Raw genomic sequence first — 20,069 nt, 5'->3', positions numbered from 1 at the left:
ATTGAACGGTTCTAAAAAAGAAAAAAATAAGAAAAAAAAATGAAAAGAAAAGGATGCTACTAGGGATGAGCAAACTTGTACTTCAAATTCAGCATACAAGGTTCGAGTTATCTAAGAATTCAGTTATGGATTCCGCTACCACGGACCACATTATCTAGATTCTTAGATAACCCGAGCCTTGTACGCCGAACTTGAAAACACAAGTTCGTTCATCCCTAGATGCTCCATAATTGTTCATTGAGAATGGAAGCGTGTACTAAAACAGGAATGCAAAAAGCGGTAGATTCAGATTTTTTTCCCAAAATACTGCAATACAAGGTTAATTAATACTTCTGTATAGTGCCCTCAGAATATTCAGTGCCCCAGTGTGTTAAACAACCAGACCCACTGGACAGTCACACGGTACATCATTATGTATGAAGAGCATTATACGACTGGACCATCAAGAGCACCTTTTTGATTCTTTTTAGGCCTTTTTCTTTTCTTTTTTTTTATGGGTCAAGGGGCTTGTAGTGCAAATGAAAGTTACTAAGAAGGTTTCCTGTGTCGCTGATACACTAATTACTTGGTGCCTACAGATCTACAAATAGGTTGGGCCCTTCTACAGGCAAAAATATAAAGTATACATAGCAGAGGAAAGTGTACACTATAAAAAGGTCTTCTCCAGTCCTACATACTTTCAAAAACTAGGCGCTTCCTATATAAAGGCAGCCTGTGTGCGTGGAGACAGATGTCCATGCAGGTGAAGATGTGCATCTCCTTCATGGAAGTATCTCATACTGAGCTTTCTCACAACCTACAATAGTGAGAGGGTTTCAGATCCATAGCCTCAGGACTTTCTGAAGCCTGTCAGACTTCCTTACCACCCTTAAATACCTTTGAACATTTTTCCTGCGCACAGCGGGTCCTTGTCCTGTGCTGCAGCCTGACCACCCACTGTTGCTTGTTGACCAAACATGCAGCACTTGGGAGCTCGGCGGATACAACTAGGGTATAGGATTCCTTCTCCACGTAAGGAGAATGATTTGCACACACATATTTCACTCTTCTGAGATAAGAAAACAGGGCAGCATAACAAGACCGGCTAAAATTATACCAATGTCAACAATGAGAAATGTTATTTGATTTTCTCCTGGGCCTAGAAGCTCTGTCACTGTCAGACTAGAGCGAAAATCCTCGGGGCTAGATGAAGAGAGAAAACATTGGTTTAATTGTGTTAGGAAAAAACCACACAAATATAATTTTAATTATCACAGATGGGGATCAATTATAATCTTTCTAGCTAAACAGGTTGTCCCATTAAGAAACCATATCCCTCAGCGTGTCTGATTGGCCCCACCGATCACAAGAACAGGGGGCCTGTGCTCCCCGTTTGAATGGAGCGGCACACACACACACAATGCTTGTCCACTGCTCTACTCAACTCTGTCACACTGACAGAGTACAAGTTCTCCGGCAGCCCCAAAAAGCTGAATGGTGAGACCACCGCTCCATTAAAATGGGGTAGCAAGGGTCCCCATTCTCATGATAGGCAGGGGTCGGACTGCTGTGGATAACCCTGTTAAAGAGAACCTGCTCGTTGTTGAACATGGTGTCTGAGCTGCAGGTAGCATGTTATAGAGCAGGAGGAGCTGAGCAGATTGATATAGACTGAGGTATGCAAGTTGAAAATACTGAGATCCTAAGATGGGCAGACAAATTTATGTGTATAAACAGATTGCAGGTGTACATAAAAAAGATGGATTCCAATAAACACCTCCACTATAATAATAAAATAAAAAAAATGGAATATCCCTTTAATTGAGCAATCATATGGGGTCCTCCCCAGGCTTGTTCGGAGCACTCCTTCTTCTAGAAAGGCCCTATATGAGTGCTCGATTATGACAGGCTGAACAAGCACATGATAAATTTGTGTAATCTGCGACACTTGGGATTGTTTTTTCATGTTATGTTTTTAAAAGATGTGTAGGCCTAGTACATGATAGCTATGAGTGAGGGTGTAATCTACCTGAAACGCGCAAGCAATCTGTGCCACCTTGAAATAAAGATGAAGATGCTGGATTTTTATATTCAAGGAATTAGCAGAGTACAGGCTGTTTTCTGACGGCCTGTAACACACTGCAGACAATAGTCTGTGGACAGTTATTCAGGCCTTAGGTCTACGCCTTGTATTCCATTCCGAAAACTCTTCATTAGGGAGCTGCTGCCTTTACAAAGTTGTCATAAATTCTCACCTTAGTGAGAGATCGACAGGACTATCTGTTATTTTACATAGCAAACATTTTGATGATGCTGCTCCCGCTAAACAGCAGATGGTCCCGAAATTCCTGCACATTCTGTAAAAATTGTTTAAAAAAACAATTCTGTCTGTGAAAAAAAAAAAATTTAAAAGGAAAAAAATGACGGACCGGGCATTCAGGCAAGTCTTCAGTTTTTTTTCACCGGAGATAAAACCGTAGCATGCTGTGGTTTTATCTTTTGCCTGAAGCCATCCTGAACAGATTTCTCTCCATGCAGAATGCATGGAAATTAAACTGATCAGTTCTTTTCCGGCATTGAGCCCTTTTGACGGAACTCAGTGCAGGAATAGAAAAACGCTAGTGTGACAGTACCCTTATTCTGGAATACAGAATACCAGTTCAATAGGGCAGATTTATGAAAACTGTCTAAAAGGAAAAAAACTAAAGAAAAAACAACTCTTGTTTACAGCAACCAGCCACAGTTCAGCTTTAATTTTTCAAAAGCACAAAACAAAATGAAAGCTGTGCTGTGATTGGTTGCTATGTGTAATAAAAAAAAGGATAGTCTTTCAGGCAGCTTGATAGATCTCCCCCGCATGCTCATGTGCAGAGGGCACGCTCTGACAGACAGGTGGAGGCTCTCTAGGCAAACAAGCGCTATTTTAGGAAACCTGACTTCTCAAGAAAATATACACTCCACAGCGCTTCTACAGCCCCCAATCCAGAAGATACCAGAAACCCCTTCGTCTATAACCATCTGCTTCCCATTCAGAGTTTTATAATACATACCATTTTCTTACAGTAAGCAGCCTATATTAAATTCTATAAAGAAACATTTCATAAATGCCTAACAAGGCCAAAAAAAGCTAAAAGTAAAAATTAAAACTTCAGAGCAGTAAACAATTTCTCATTACAGAATGGCAGCCTTAAAAGCCACAATCTGCGGGGGGAGGGCGGGCGGATATTGGACTTGTGTAATTTTTGATTTTGTATGCTAAAAGAAAGAAATTATTTAAAAAAAGCCATATATTAGAAATAATAAAATATAGGGAAAATCTCATTTGAAAGCAGTGATAAGTGCATGACAGCGTGGGTTTTCGGCTGCTGACACAATTCCGTTTTCATTTTCGTCCACGTATTAATGCTAAGCATGGCTGCTCGCACTGTCAGGAGAATATTTTCTCTGAGCCTAGGGGATGTGGTTTAGACATGAAATGGCTCCCAGCTGGAAGAAGTCTTTTTCCAGATGTACAGTAAGTGAGGGCAAACGAAAGGGAGTTAGCTGCTTGGATAACAAGACTCCTTTGACATCAGCTTAGCAGCCGGTGTCTAGTGCTGTAAACACATAGAAGCCTATTCAAGGCAATAAGAATGAAGTCGTATGCTGTACCAGGGCAGTAATGCACAAACTTACAATATACGTGAAAACGAGAATTTTATTTTTTTGCTTTAAAAGCTAAAAAAGTTATTCGTTCATCTTCACTTACCATTAGAATTCATATGCATGATTCAATCACCCTAACCCCTCTCCCTGACCTCAAGATTTCCAGTTAATTTACATATTAATCTTGTATTGTGGTTTGTTAACCCAATATAAGGCTCTGATCAGACTAGCTTCCTTCTAGAATAGATCTGTTTTCCAGGACTTTGACATTAGGGTCCGACTCCCAGCCCCCCACTGATCGGCTGATTGAAGTGGCCACGCCCCCTTCATTGTTAACACGCTTCACATCTCTCCTAGTGGCTGTGCTTGGTATTGCAGCTTATTGCTGCTCAGTCCCATTCCATAACATGGGACTGCACAGCCAATTACAAAACCTATGGGAGCTGGGCCTGGCAAACAATGAGGCAGATGGGCCCTTTCAGTCAACTCGTTGGTGGGGGTGCGGAGAGTGCCCCTTCCCCAATCGGATATTGATGGCCTTCCCTAAATCCTTGAAAACCCCTTTAACAGGTCAGGTTTCTATGGGTAGCTCTGGCTGGCAATGCTACATGACTGGAAAAGTAAAGTATTCATCCTTGCTTCTACATGTAACATTTTAAAACTAATGGAGAAAAAAAACAAAAACAAACAAAACATTATTTTATTCACTTGTCTTATTATTAAAAGAAAATCCCTGCTTCTGTTATGTAATTTGCAGTTATACACATAGCTTGTGGATGAAGTATGTAACCAGGGCAGGCACATCATGAGGATTATCATCAGCTAGGAGGTTAAGCTGAAGAATTGTTAGGAATCCTGCTGGCGGAAGTCAGTAGGGGGTTAAACTGGAGTTTTTTTTTCCTGGCAGGAAAGGAGCAGACCTTGGGATAGTTTTAGATCTGGTTTAAAAGGTGAATACTGCAAAGTATGGGGGGACATAGATTTGATAGAGAGAGAAAGAGAGAGATAAAGACAAATAGCAGCACCAGAAAATAAATGCAAAAAAATGATGAAGGCAGGAGGCGACCTCACTGCAAGTCCATAAAATATAAGAAAAAGTTATATGGGCAACTAAGCCAGTTCTACTTTACACCAGTTTGATTAATGACCTCAAGAATGCTTTTATTCACCCAACATGGTAGAAACTATGTTGGGGGAATAAAAAAGCACTTTATTTTCCATTACTTTTAGAGGGTGCTGTTCTTTTTTTTTTGTTAGCTAGATAGATTTGATAGAGACCTAGATTAGACTGAGATAGAGAAATAGATACGGTAGATATTTGCTAGAGAGATAGATTTTATACAGAGATAGAGATTAGATATAGAGCGAAAGGCTGATAGAGGGATAAAGAGAAATAGAAAGATTGATTTGATAAAAAGATAGATCTTCTACAATAGCATATATGGATTCTATATAATGCCCCCTTTCATAATTTAAAGAGGACCTTTCATCAGTTTAGCCCTAGTCAGTGGGGTCCGCCCTATAAGGTAAGACCATAATTAGACTAGGGCTAAACTGATGAAAGGTCCTCTTTAAGAAAGAAGGAAACCCCACAGTTTTCATTTTCAGTTGACAATGTGCTAACAATGGTTTGGGATGAATTTAACAAATTATCAGTTTGATTTTCTCTTCTCTAAAATCACAATAGTGTGAGGACGTGCCGTTCACAGTCTGGGGCGTCAGCCCAGTCATTTCCACTATGTTCAGGGTGTAGATGACACAATTAACAGTGCACAGCAGCAGCCAAGAAGGTGGACTTTATATGGACTGGCATAGACTATTAGAGGGGTTGTCCAGCCACATGAAATTTTGAATAACACTCTGAGTAACAGTCATCTAACCAACTGTGCCAAGCCCTTACTTCTCTAACTCTTCCTTGATTGACCTATTGAGTTAAATAAGTAGGAGAAGTGCAGTCAAAGCATAACGTTATAGGGCCATTCCAGGTAATCATTTATATTCTTTAAAGGAAATCTGTCATCAAGAAATTTACTGGTAAACCAGGCACAATGCCTTGTAGTGCTGGCTTGGATGAATGAGTTAGTGATCAATAGCTTAATTCTAGAGAAAAGGTATTTCAATTAATATGCAAATGAGCACACAGAGGGCGGGCCCAAGCAACTCTGTGTAGCCTTGCTCCTCTGCCAGACCCTTCCTTTCCAGTAAAGATGACAATTGGTGAATGTGGCCTTGTGAATAAAAGAGAAGGAAGGGCTGGAAGAGGAATCAATGGTGAATAGCGTAGCTCAGTGCACTTGTCACTTTTGGATTTTATTCTATTTGAAGAATAAAGGTTAGGAAAGATAAAAGGGAGAGGAGGCAGCGCCACTTGTGCGGTGTCCGTGCATATGGTAAACAAGGTTAGCATACGCTTACCATCAGGGGTTGTGAGGAGTCACAACCACTGTAGAAGGCCTTACTGGTAATTTTTGATGGCCAACCAGCATACGGCGTGTTCCAGGCTGCCGCCGCGGTCACTCTGTGGTGCCTCCGTGGGAGAGGTAAACACAGAAAGGGTACCCAGGAGGTAGAAAAAAATGTGGTGGTGGGCCGCTTGTATCGGCGCTTAATGGAGAAATCCAGACTAGTATCACCAGTGGGGTGAAAAGGTAGCTTTAATCAGAAGATGGTCTACGTGTTCCGAGGATAGAAAATCCCTCTTCATCAGGACAATATGCTTGTGATTATTGTCCTGATAAAGTAGGATTTTCTACCCTCAAAACGAATAGACCATCTTCTAATTAAAGCTACCTGGATTTCTCCAAGCAAGCGCCGATACAAGCGGCCCACCACCACATTTTTTCTACCTCAAGAATAAAGGTTAACTATGCTTTTATGGGAAGCTAGATATTCTCATCTTAGTTTGGACTCATGAGCATATGGATTTGTTATTTTTTTCTCCAGAACGAAGCAATGGATCACTAAGCGAAAGGTGTCATTACATTCAGCTGATCTAGCCCAATAAGGCACTGTACCCGGATTAACGGTGTATGTCTTGGGGAGAGACTCCTTTTAGCATATGACTGAATAACAAGCATAGTTATTTTGCACAGTCCGACACATGAACGTTCTCTCTTAGGCACTTTCACACTAGCGTTTTAGTTTTCCGGTATTGAGATCCGTCATAGGGGCTCAATACCGGGGAAAAAAAAAAAATGCTTCAGTTTAGTCCCTATTTATTGTCAATGGTGACAAAACTGAACAGAATGTAATGCTCCAAAATGCATTCCGTTCTGTTTGGTTGCGTTCCCATACCGGAGAGAAAACCGCAATATGTTGTAGTTTGCTTTCCGTCCTGGGATGCGGAACAATACGGAACCGGCATGACCCCCAATGCAAGTCAATGGGGACGGATCCATTTTCTCTGCACAAAAGAAAACGGTGTTCATGACGGATCCGTCTTGGCAATGTTAAAGATAATACAACCAGATCTGTTCATAACGGAAGCAGATTGTTTTATTATCAGTACCGGAAGCATTTTTGCTGAACTCTGCCGGATCCAGTAAAACCGCTAGTGTGAAAGTAGCCTCACACACAATGAACAATCAATGAATTTCAAAATCCGAACTGCTGGACAATTTCCACAGAAGAAAGCAGAGTGTACAAGAGATTTGTCTAATCTCATACACTTTGCTGGTACTGTATTATGTGGCATTTTTCCCCGCAAGAGAATCTGCGTAGAAGAAATGCACGCCATTCGCAACGTGTGCACGTACCCTTACAGTTTGTGGTCCGTGTGCTGTCTGTGTGTATAACAGGCTGCACACAGATGCATAGTCAATGGTACCATTTATGCCACCATTTTTCAGCACGGACCCTTGAGAAGCTCAGAGCAAGTCCTATCCTGGGTCATGTCTCAGGGAACACATACCTGGAGACAATGGTCTGCTATAGAAAAAAAAAAAACGTTTGTGTTTTTTTAATACTGATGTGTGGAAAAGCACTTATGCTCGTTTTTTTTTTTTTTTTTGCCATAAAATGACCTTGAATTATTTGTTTAACCCTCTTTTAGGATGTTGATAATTTAAAACTAAAAATATGCGTTTATAACATAAAATATGAAATAGGACAGCATATAACGTTTAACAAGAAAAATATGTAGAGCGCAGTATATAAAATAGTATTGTTTGCCTCTCATCAACCGTCTACTCCGTTCTAGTCTTATAGGTTTCAATTTCAAACATTTTTCGATTTTGTTAAGTTTACAAGACGCAGCAGGAAAACAAACACAAGAGAGAAATAGATTCCTCATTTTAATCAAACAGTCAAGACGGCCCTTTAAATAATTACACTTTAAGTGGTTTCTTTCTCCACTTCAGCCAGGCTTGCAGCTATCATCTTGATTGTACTTTTGTTTGTTTGAACAGACCGGTTTCTAAACTCTCCTACTCTTTGTTCTCCTTCCCAGACCACCATAGGTTTTTCTGTAATTTGGGGAGTCTCACCCAGCCAACGGACACACACAGACTGTTAAATGGTTTTTTTACTGCAGCTCCTAGAGCCAATTTCAGCACTGTCTGCGATCAGTCCTTAGCTATAACCTCTGCTATTCATCACTGGGCTGTCCAATAAAAGTCAGAGGAGAAAGATAAGAGTCGTTTTTTGTAAATGACATGCCCATGTCTACAACCAAATATCTAATGCAAGCTCCATAGCAGTGTGTGCCAAAAACGAGTTGACAGCAGGGATTTACTGGAAGTACTGCAGGTTAAGTTGTCCTACTCTCCTCATTGACCTCTGAGAATGTACTATTGCGTAGGCCAATCATAAAAATAGAATATGAGCAGCACAGTAACTGTTTAGGAATGATAAGACGCCTATCTTAGCAAATACAAGACACATATCTTGGTTTTTCTCAGTGTGCTCACTGTAACCTAATATTCATGTTTAAAAAGAGTTTGTTTGGCTTAGTCAAGCCCTCTACAATGTCCTATTAAGGTATACTGAGTGAATAATGGAGATGTATCAATAGAAAGTGGTTCCATAGAACAGTGTCCCTCAACTCCAGTCCTCATGGTCCACCTGCCGGTCACGATATGAGAATATCCCACAGAATGAATACCTGTGGTAAGTCCTGAGGCATGGACACTAATTATATCACCTGCTCAATACTAAATAATCCTGAAAAACCTGACTGGTAGGTGGGTCCTGAGGGACTGAAGTTAAGGAACACTGCTCTAGAAGACCCAGCTGGATACATTCAATGATCACTGTGTAATGTGTCATCTTCTCTGCAAAATGAAAACTGGTTACCAGCAGCAGGACATCAAATACCCTGGTCACCAGCAGCAGGATACCCTGGTCACCAGTAGCAGGACATCAAATACCCTGGTCACCAGCAGCAGGACATCAAATACCCTGGTCACCAGCAGCAGGACATCAAATACCCTGGTCACCAGCAGCAGGACATCAAACACCCTATTGCTAGGGCAAGAACTATTATGTGTGAATTACCTGTTGCTTGCACAACACCAACATATTCTGCTGCACTATAAAGAGATGACCTTTCACATCAGTCCCTGTGTCCAACATCTCACATCTCCCTATCAGACATTCACACACACACAGGACAATTTTATAGGAAGCCATTCATCCTCTCAGTATGTTTTTGAAGTGTGGGGGGAAATTGTAAAAAGGGGGAAACAAACAAACTCCAAGTAGATGTTTTTGAATCCAGGACTCTAGTGCTGCAACCACAGATTCACCGAGCTGCCCCATGCCCAGATATACAAGGAATTAGTTAATTCAGTATACAATAAACATTAACAGATGCATCCGTAAGTAAAACAGTTCAAATTAAAGGGGTTGTCTCACTTCAACCAAAGGCATTTGTTATATAGACAAAGTTAATATAAGGAGCTTACTAATGTATTGTGATTGTCCATATTGCTTTCTTTTCTGGCTAGATTAATTTTTCCATCACATTATACAGTACAGTGAAAAATGTATCAAACAAAAAGGAGGCAATATAGACAATCACCATTAACTTGCTCTACATAAATGCCATTTGCTAAAGTGAGACACCTTTAAGTTAAGGAACTGGTATTATAATTGGGGGTAAGCTATATGGTACTGATCCTTGGAAACATCCCACAACATAGTAGTGCATAAAACTATCCAAACATTAAAATGTTTTCACTTAAACTGATCTAGAAATTGGACACACACAAAGGATACTAAAGGGAATGCAAGTCATGATAGTTGTTAAAATTGTGAAGTGGTCAAGTCAAAGTCATAACTACCACTGAGATGCTGTGGCAGCAGTTTAACCCCTTAGTGATCACCAATAGTGATGAGCGGCAGGGGCAATATTCGAATTCACGATATTTCGAGAATATTCATCTTAAATTCGGGAATTCGAGAATCCACAATTATTTTCTTGATTGCGAAAATTAGCAATGTAATATGTGCGTATTGTTCGCGCAATACAGGTGTGGGTCACTTTTGCAAAAAAATTTAAGCTGCTCTAAGTTTTCTGAGACTGTCGAAAATGGTTGGCACAGCAGAACATTACAATAGCTTTATATGCAGATAGAGTGCTCCAATTGTGCTAATAGGCAATTAATAATGTGCATATTTTGGCGCTGTGAGGAATATGGATTATTATTTAATGTCAGCCATGTTCCCACACCAGCCATCTGCTGTCAGATAGCAGAGGTAGTGAATTCCACAGGGGGGCCCTGCTTCAAAGCCCAGCCAAATGGCAGAGAACTTCTAGCAGGCCACCTTTGATTACATCTTACACCTCCATACAGCCAGCCAGGAACCCAGCTAATGGAACAGGAAAAACCTCTCTGCAGGGAATCTAAGCCATTCACCACTTCAATAAAATGTATCAGAGATATTGAAGCCGGTGATTCATAAGGAATTATGAATCGCCCGTCCATCACAGGCATAAACCAGATACATATTTGTGTCCCTGCGGCCACGATGAACAGGCCCGTGGTCAAAGTTTGGTGGTGGGATGCCAGGGAGGGGAGATATACATATCTCCAAACAGAAACCAAATAACGGTACCATGCTTGTACTCAACTGGTAGCTGGAATCCAGGCGAATCCATTGGTCCCAGAACCACCTCCCTGCGACATTCTGGTCTGGAGCCATAAGCCCTAATCAGTTTTGCAACTCATTTGCTGCCAGCTCCAGAAGAGAGGGAGTGGACTCCTCCCAGAGGCTGGGAGGGGAGGGGCTGGCTACAGGTCAGAAAGCTTGAGCCAGCAAGCGGGCGTGTCTTTTCTCTGAAGGGGGGGGGGGGGGGTCACATCGTGCCATGTGTATAGAGGGACCTGCAAACTGCTGACATCACTGCCTCCCTTGTGACTACAGCGAAGAAGTCATCACAACCAAAAGGACTCATAACTGGTAAACTGACTTCTGTTCTGCTTAACCCTGGTTGTACCCTATCATCTGTATTTGTAACCTCAGACCACTGTATATATTCTTTCTGTGTATATTGTGTTATGTCTAGTGAGCCCTTAAGGCAATTAAATATATAATTTAATCTTGGGCTGCTCTGGTATCTCGATCACGAATACCCACGTTCATTGTTTCCGCATAGTTAGACGCTACTGCAGGTTGGTTTCTCACCCTATATAATCCCGTTAGTGGACCGGGTTTATATGAAACGAGAAGCTGGTGGCAGTCTTCCCGGGCTGAGGAAGTGCTGTTTCACTGGGGCAGTGAAAAGGCTCTATCAGCTTGTTGCCTCTCTGTGCCGTGTGGACAGGAAGAGTCTGTGTGACACTGTACCAAGCTGATCTTACATGCTCCTCAGGGACGGCGTAACGTCACACCTTGGTAACCAGTGACTATACCGTATCCCGCTGGCTCTACATATTTGATGTCTGGCGGCAGCGAGGTGCGGTATTCGTCACAGGCGCAATACGTGCAACTTCACATTTTAGCAGGTCTGACTACATATTACTGATTGGTGAACTAAGTATTGTTGTGAATTTGTGACATCGCAGCACTATGTCTGTAGCATGTATGTATGGACAGCAGAACCTATCGCACTACCTCACACCCTGCACTGGAACCTATCAGCTACACTATATCTAGGGCTGCAACGATTAATCGATGTAATCGATTATATTCGATAACTGGATTCGTTGTCGACGAATCCAGTTATCGAATAATCGCCGATTCGTTGCTATGCGGGCGGCGGGCGGTCGCTGCATCTTTATTTTACCTTTTTACAATGACGCTCCTGTAACAGCCAGGCAGAGCGGACGGCGGCGTAACGTCACTCACTCACGTGACACGCCTGCTCCGCCTCCTTCATTCATGAGGTGGGTGGAGCAGGTGCGTCACGTGAGTGAGTGACGTTACGCCGCCGTCCGCTCTGCCTGGCTGTTACAGGAGCGTCATTGTAAAAAGGTAAAATAAAGATGCAGACGTGATTAGTCCGACTTATAAGCATCGGGGCCGGGGCTGTTATGGGGAGGGGGGAGGATCTGTCTGTGGCACTGCTATGGGGAGGGGGGTCTGTGTATAGCACTGCTATGGGGAGGGGGGAGGATCTGTCTATGGCACTGCTATGGGGAGGGGGTCTGTGTATAGCACTGCTATAAGGGGGGGGGGGGTTTGTGTATGGCACTGCTATGGGAAGGGGGATCTGTGCACTGTTATGAGGAAAGGGATCTGTGCACTGTTATGCCCATAACAGTGCACATATCCCCCTCTCCATAACAGCGCCACCCACAGATCCCCCTCTCCATAACAGCGCCGCCCACAGATCCCCCTCTCCATAACTGCGCCGCCCACAGATCCCCCTCTCCATAACTGCGCCACCCACAGATCCCCCTCTCCATAACTGCGCCACCCACAGATCCCCTTCTCCATAACTGCGCCGCCCACAGATCCCCCTCTCCATAACTGCGCCGCCCACAGATCCCCCTCTCCATAACTGCGCCGCCCACAGATCCCCCTCTCCATAACTGCGCCTCCCACAGATCCCCCTCTCCATAACTACGCCGTCCACAGATCCCCCTCTCCATAACTGCGCCGCCCACAGATCCCCCTCTCCATAACTGCGCCGTCCACAGATCCCCCATAATAGTGTCGTCCACAGATCCCCCATAATAGTGTCGTCCACAGATCCCCCATAAGTGTCGTCCACAGATCCCCCATAAGTGTCGTCCACAATTTGTTTTAATATGGCCTTTGAACATATTTTTTCAAGTAAGATCATATAAACCTCTCTGTTTTGTAATTTTGTCGTTTTTGCCGATTAATCGATTAATCGTAGAAATTAATCGGCAACTAATCGATTATTCAAATAATCGTTAGCTGCAGCCCTAACTATATCACTATCTAACCTACACTGACTGTCTCCGACTAACTATCTGTAATATATATATATATATATATATATATATATATATATATATATGCTAACTAATATAATGTAAAGCACAGAGCACAGCAATGACACTGCTGTCTCTCTCAGAACTCCATAAAACTACAGAAAATGGCTGCTGGGGAGGTTCTTATATAGTAAGGGGCAGGCAACTTTCCTATTGGTTGCTAGGGATGTTGCTAAGCTCAGACAAAGACATTGCAGCCTTCTCATTGGCCCACAAGCAAGAAGGGAGGGATCATGAGTTCAGATGGAAAAAAAAAAACTAGAATATTCGCGAATATGATACGAATATATAGCACTATATTCAAAATCTTCGCAAATTCTCGAGGTGGCGATATTCGCTATTAAAATTCACGATTTGAATATTCGTGCCCAACACTAATCACCAATACGCCTTTGGCTGGTAGCGGTCACTAAGAGGCCTTAGGCTGGGCTGCCACCTTTTTCATGGTGACCTAGTCTAAGCGCTGCACAGGTCTCTCGTGCAGGGAAGAGCGGGAGCTCAGCTCTCATATCAGAGCTGCGCTCATGCTCTAACAGCCTGGACCAGCACGTGCACCGATTCGGGCTGTTTAACTCCTTACAAGCCGCGGGCAATGGTGCGCCCCCCCCGCCACATGTAAGTGGTTATAGAGGGAGCAGACTCCCTAATATAGGCCCAAAGTCTGCCTCTAATGTTCCCCAGCAGGTTGCGCCTCTCTGGCACAGCCTGCTTGTCAATGTCAGTATAGCACTGACATTAACATACAAACGCACTACAGAAATAGTCTATTCTATTTAAGAAGCGATCAAAATATCACCTGTTATAGTTCCCTTGTGGGACTATTAAACAGTTAAAAGAAGTAAAAAAAATTCCAATAAAAAGATACACTTTTTTTTACATTGAAAAAAAAACTAAAATTGCAAAAATACATTTCCCATATGTTTGGTATCATAAAAGTGTTACGTACCCTAAAATGATACCAATGAAAACTACAAGCCATCCTACAAAAATCAAACTAGCTCCATAGAAAGAAAAATAAAAAAATTATGCGTCCTGGGATGTGGTTATGCAAAAGTATAAAAATGCACAGAAAACTATATGTATTTGGTATTGCCTTAATCGTACTGACAAAGAGAATAAAGTTATTGTTTTATTTATGCTGAAAAAATGAATGCCGCAAAATTTATAACATAAAAACTCAGTGGCAGTATTGTTCTTTTTTTCCTCATCTCCCTCCCAGGAAGAGTAAAAAAATAAGTTAGTTAATCAGAAAGTTATGTGTACCCCAGAATGGCTACATAGACGTATAAATTAAAAAGTTATAGCTCTTGGAAGGCAACGGAAAAAAAAAAAAAAAAAAAAAAAAGGCTTATTCAGTAAGCCCAAAACAGGCTGGTCACTAAGTGGTTATGCCATGAAAAATATACCACATTTTCAAAACAGCCCCTGGATCTGAATACTTTAATAATTGCATGTACGGTAATTATAAATTTATCATAGCTACTGAGTTATTCAATGAAATCTGTATAGTGCCACCTGCTGTTTATTATTTTTCTAACTTCTCTGTCCACCTCAGTGAGGTGGACGCACATGCTCAGTTCCATCTGCAGCAAAAGGACACTCCCCATGAGCTGCCAGCTTGATATAAATCTAGCACAGCACTTAATGGGGAGATCTCTGGATCCATGTGAGGTGCAAGGCTGTTTTTTTACTATATGCGCGCAGATTTTTTATTTATTTTTTAACATTAATCATGGGTAACCATGAACGTGCAGTTTATGCTCAAAAGACCACCAAAACAATATTGAATCATATTTGAATGACTCTCATTTTGCAAAGAAAGGTTGGCACGACAAAACCGCAAGGTATTGGACACATCTGCTGCAGTTACTCCTGCTAGGCTGCACAACCAAAGATTTGGCACCCTTTAACAATTATTGGGAATTAACATTTCTTTGAATGCTCCTTCGGAGTCCTTCCCAATAATTAGCCCATCAACAACCCTGGCTTGTCAGCAGCATTTTATCCTTTGTAAACAGGGATGTGCTGCTGACAAACAAGAAAACTGCATGAGAACGAATAAATACAGTAGTGATCATTTATCCCCATACAGTGATCATTGCTGCATGTAAAAGAAGCTAATGAACCGGCAATGACTGAAAATGAACTTCCTCTTTCCTAGTCATTACCCGATTTGTAAAATGGCCCATAGCTTGGGGGCAGTAACTTTTACTACACATACAGTTCCCTTCAATGCATGAAATTATATTTAAAAAATGGAATTGGGGTTTATATTAACATATAACACAGACGCACATTTATATGTGTATATGTATGTTGTTGTTTTTTAGTCTGGCCTATGATGCATCATTTCCAACTTTCATTTTAAATATTTCTTATCTAGGAAGAAGTAATCAGCATGAGACTGACACAGTTACGGCCTCCAAAAAATTGTGTTAAAAGTAGGGGTGCACCGAAATTCCGGCAGCCGAAAATATCGGCCGAAAATGCACCTAATCCATTTCGACCGATATTTGTACATATCTGCAGAAAATAGCGAGGAGGGACTGGGAGGAGGAGCTGGGGGCCGGAGCGTTCACTGTGCTCCGGCCCCCAGCTCCAGTAGTTATACAAAGTGTGCAATTAATACGGATTCTATTCATGAGGCCCCCTCTACATCCTACTCACAGGGCTGTTATCTTAATGCTGGCCGGCCGGGCAGACGAGCGGCAGCGTCACGACTGACGTCATGTGCCCGGCCTACTTTCTGAATGAAGGAGGCGGCGCAGGCATGTGACGTCAGTCGTGACGCTGCCGCTCGTCTGCCCGGCCGGCCAGCATTAAGATAACAGCCCTGTGAGTAGGATGTAGAGGGGGCCTCATGAATAGAATCCGTATTAATTGCACACTTTGTATAACTACTGGAGCTGGGGTCGGAGCACAGTGAACGCTCCGGCCCCCAGCTCCTCCTCCCAGTCCCTCCCCGCTATTTTCTATTAATTGTACAATGGGGGGGGGGGGGTCTGTGGATGGCACTGTTATGGGGTGGGTGGGGGTCTGTGGATGGCACTGTTATGGGGTGGGTGGGGGTCTGTGGATGGCACTGTTATGGGGTGGGGGGTCTTTTAAAAGTATTTGGGCAAAAAGGCGGTTTCGGTTTCGGTCAAGGGGTATCCTGAATTTTCGGTTTCGGACCAGAATTTTCATTTCGGTGCACCCCTAGTTAAAAGCATGGTAGTGTGTTAGATTTCCGGTAACAGGAGTTTTAGCAAATTATAGAGCCAATTTATTCTGGAAATCAGCAGTGGTCTGAGATAATCATCAATGTGATAAGTATCGTTTTTGCCTTACAGCATCTTAAGACCAACATCACGCTCGACATCCTATTGATTGTGGTATCTAAGAGGTTAAACAGCCAGCAGAGGGAGTCATCTTAGTAGCAGTGGGATGTAATAAAAAGGCAGATCGTGGGAATGACCCGCTACCCGAACACACTATTACATCACAGGGTAGAAAGGAGATTTTATCTAAATTGCTCTACATTTCTGTGTTGATTAATTAATATTTTTATATTGATGGACGCTGATGTAAATAGTTGTCAGAGTACCCACCTAATCCCAATAGATCCCAGAGGCAGGAGTGGACCCTCTTTTGTTATGTATATATCCTGTGGAGATGCCATAAAAGTGTAAAATGGGATTACCCCTTCATAAGATAACCACTAGAGGGAGCTTTAACTTATGAACATAAATAGAATTTGCACCAGTTACTGGCGTGAAATTGGCGCATTCACACTGCATATCTCTGTGCTTCTGACCACAGTGGGCAGAACAGTGCGCATGCCCGGGCCCGGCAGTGATGCGCGAACATCCTATAGAGAAATATGATGTCACAGAGCCACAGGGCTGGCCTGAGCTTACTGAGGGGCGGAGTTAGGCGTGAGTGAGGCGGGGGCGAACTCGGGCACTTTCAGAAAACTCTCTGCTCCTGGGCACTTGCAACAGCTCATTAGCATACTTTTTGGGCGATTTGAAGCATCTGAAGAACTAAACACAGGTAACATCTGTGTCATGTCTTTGTGCCCCACTGAACCAATGTCACCTGTTTGAAACCGGTCAGGTAGGTGACAGACTCCCTTTAAGGTATAACTGTCATGTTTTCCTAAAAAGAAAAAATCTATTTAGTTTTTGCATTGCAGTTATGCATAAAGCAATCTTTAATACCCCTACAATATGAGAATCTTCTCAAGATGGCTCTTGCCAGTTCTCTGACTTCCTTCTCTCACTTCACATACACACTTGCTGTAGCCAGCAGCCAATCAGATCTAATTACTGAGAGACACGACTCCTCACTCTGAAGCCTAATGCAGGCATGCAATGCCCCTCTGTTTTGTGTTTACACTAAAGGAAAGACAGACAAGCCAATTGCAACGGTCTTTTAAGGGACCAGTGGAAAGGGACAGGGGACATAATGAAAGCTGTTATTATAAGGTAATTACAGATCTTTTGACAATCATTCACAGACTAACTCCGGTATACACGCCTAGCTGTAATAAACTTGTATATATATAAAAAAAAAAAAATGACAGTTACACTTTAAATTAGGACTCGTCTGCACATATGCCATGTGACCAATGAATGCAACTTCACTGACATAGGAAGAGTCTGCAGTGCTCACAGCCTCTTCAAACAGCTGATCGGCGGATGTATCGGGAGTCGTAACCACACCTATAAGATACTGATCGCCTATCATGAAGATAGGTCATCAATATTCTACTCCCGTAGAACACAACATATATAGTCAACGTTAAAAAATAACCTAGTCCTAGTGTAGATTGCATTGCAACTGAAGTATAATTTCGACTCCTTTGTATAAAGTAAACATGAAAGTTCTCCACAGTCTCCAGTCTTAAGAAGACGCAGAAATGTGATTAAAAAGTGAAACAACTTTAAAAACTTTTATGCTGGTATCTGTAAGTGTTTTACTGAGAAAAAAAAAAAAACTATGAGTGTTCTCATACTGTCAGTGTCGTGCTTGCCTTTTAGTTCATTCACATAGCCTTCTTTACAGCTGTGCATGAGCTGGAGAATCCATTTGTGCTGTGCTCCAATACAGTGCCAAGCCGGGTCACCCGGAGCGTGGAGTTCGGAAAGATATCTGCAAGAAATAAATTAGGGATCAAAGATCAGCAGCTGACTAGAGCAACAAAGCACCACAGAAATCAGCACCACGCTGCAGGCTTTTATTGTGCTCTCTCTTTAGTTAAATTTAAGTACTGGATCCACAGAACTTTGTGGTTAGTATTCAAACCAGCTGACAGTCTTCCCACTCATTTGAGAAATCCGTACCAGATCACAAAGATGGTTGAAACATTAAAGTGCACATATGTTTTTATTGCCCAGACATGATCTCACTAGTTTTCAAGGGGTTGTTCGAGTTCATAAAAATAAAAAAAATGATACTTCCCATCTACTCCTATCCTCCCAGCCACTGAAGAGATTTTATATAATATATATATATATATATATACACATACATATACACACACACACACATATACATACACACTCACACACATATACTAGCAGAAGGACCCGCACCGCACCGGGTATATTTAATCTATTTCATTTAATGTTTTTGTATCGACAGTATCCCCCCCCCCCCTCATAACGTGACCTCTACAGTACCCCACCCCCTTAACAGTGACCGCCCCCACAGTACCCCACCTCCTTAAAATGGGACCTCCACAGCAGCCCACCCCCTTAACTTTGACATTCACAGCAGCCTGCCCCTTTAACAGTGAGTTCCACAGCACCCCAACCCCTTGACAGTGACCTCCACAAGGGCCCGCCCCTTAACAGTGACCTCCATAGAGGACAGTCCCCTTAACACCATTCTCTGCCCCCTTAACAGAGACCTCCACAGCGCCCGCCCCTTTAACAGTGACTGCCACAGTACCTCGCTCCCTTAACAGTGACCTCACAGTATCCCGCTCCCTTAACAGTGACCTCACAGTACTCCGCTGCCCCTTTAATAGGGGCCTCCACAGTCCCCTCCTCCCTTAATAGGGACCTCCACAGCGGCCACCCCTTTATTAGTGACCTCCACAGTACCCCGTCTCCTTAACAGTGATTTCCACAATAACCCACCCCCTTCACAGTGACATCCACAGCAGCAGCTTTAATAGTGACTTCCACAGTCCCCTGTCCCCTCAACAGTAACCTCCACAGCGCCCGTCCCTTTAACAGTGACTTCCACAGCATCCCACCCCCTTAACAGTGACCTCCACAGTGGCCGCCACTTTATTATTGACCTCCACAGTACTGGATCTCCTTACGGGTCCATTCACACGTCCGTAGAATGGGTCCGGATCCATTCCGCAACATTGCGGAATGAATCTGGACCCATTCATTCTCTATGGGGCCGGAAGAGCATTTCCGGAGCGCGGCCCCGATCTTCCGGTTCGCGGCTCCCGGAAAAGAAAATATAACATGTTCTATTCTTGTCCGCAATTGCGGTCAAGAATAGGCAGTTCTATGGGGGTGCCGGACGGGTGTACTGCGGATGCGCAAACACTACACACGTGTGAATGGACCCTAACAGTGATTTTCACAACACTCTGCCCCCCTAATATTGACCTCCATAGCGGATCGTCCCCTTAACTGTGACCTCCACAGCAGCCTGCCCCCTTAACTGTGACCTCCACAGCACTTTGCTCCCTTAACTGTGTCATCCACAGCGCCCTGCCCCTTTAAAGCTGACCTACAGCATTGAAGAAAAATGGCTGGGCTGTTATGGAAACCTGGTGTAAAACTGCGTGTATGTGGAGATTAAGGGCCTGCGAGCTTCAATTGGCTGATAAGGCTCATGTAACCGTGTGTATGGGAGTTGGGATATGCGGAGAAATACCTGCAGGCTTCTATTGGCTAATGTAGATCATGTGATGTGCCATATTTGCATTTTTTGGGACTATATCAGGAACGGTACTGTACTAGAGAGCGTAGACCCGATCTAAAACCTTCCCGGATACCTGATATACCTGTGTGCCAAATTTTGGGATTG

The 20,069-nt window shown here is 42.9% G+C and overlaps 1 protein-coding gene across 3 annotated transcripts in view; it reads right to left on the bottom strand.

The window, feature by feature from the left end:
* EXOC2 (exocyst complex component 2) overlaps nt 1–20,069 on the bottom strand; it is a 188,672-nt gene that overhangs the window by 77,452 nt on the left and 91,151 nt on the right. For all 3 annotated transcript variants that reach the window (XM_044293024.1, XM_044293023.1, XM_044293025.1), the window contains exon 10: nt 18,046–18,164. In XM_044293024.1, coding sequence (XP_044148959.1) covers nt 18,046–18,164 — 119 coding nt within the window. The remainder of the gene's footprint in view (nt 1–18,045; nt 18,165–20,069) is intronic.

Source organism: Bufo gargarizans, chromosome 5 (assembly GCF_014858855.1).
Source record: "Bufo gargarizans isolate SCDJY-AF-19 chromosome 5, ASM1485885v1, whole genome shotgun sequence".
Classification (NCBI taxonomy): domain Eukaryota; kingdom Metazoa; phylum Chordata; class Amphibia; order Anura; family Bufonidae; genus Bufo; species Bufo gargarizans.
This window is presented reverse-complemented; position numbering and strand designations above follow the sequence as displayed.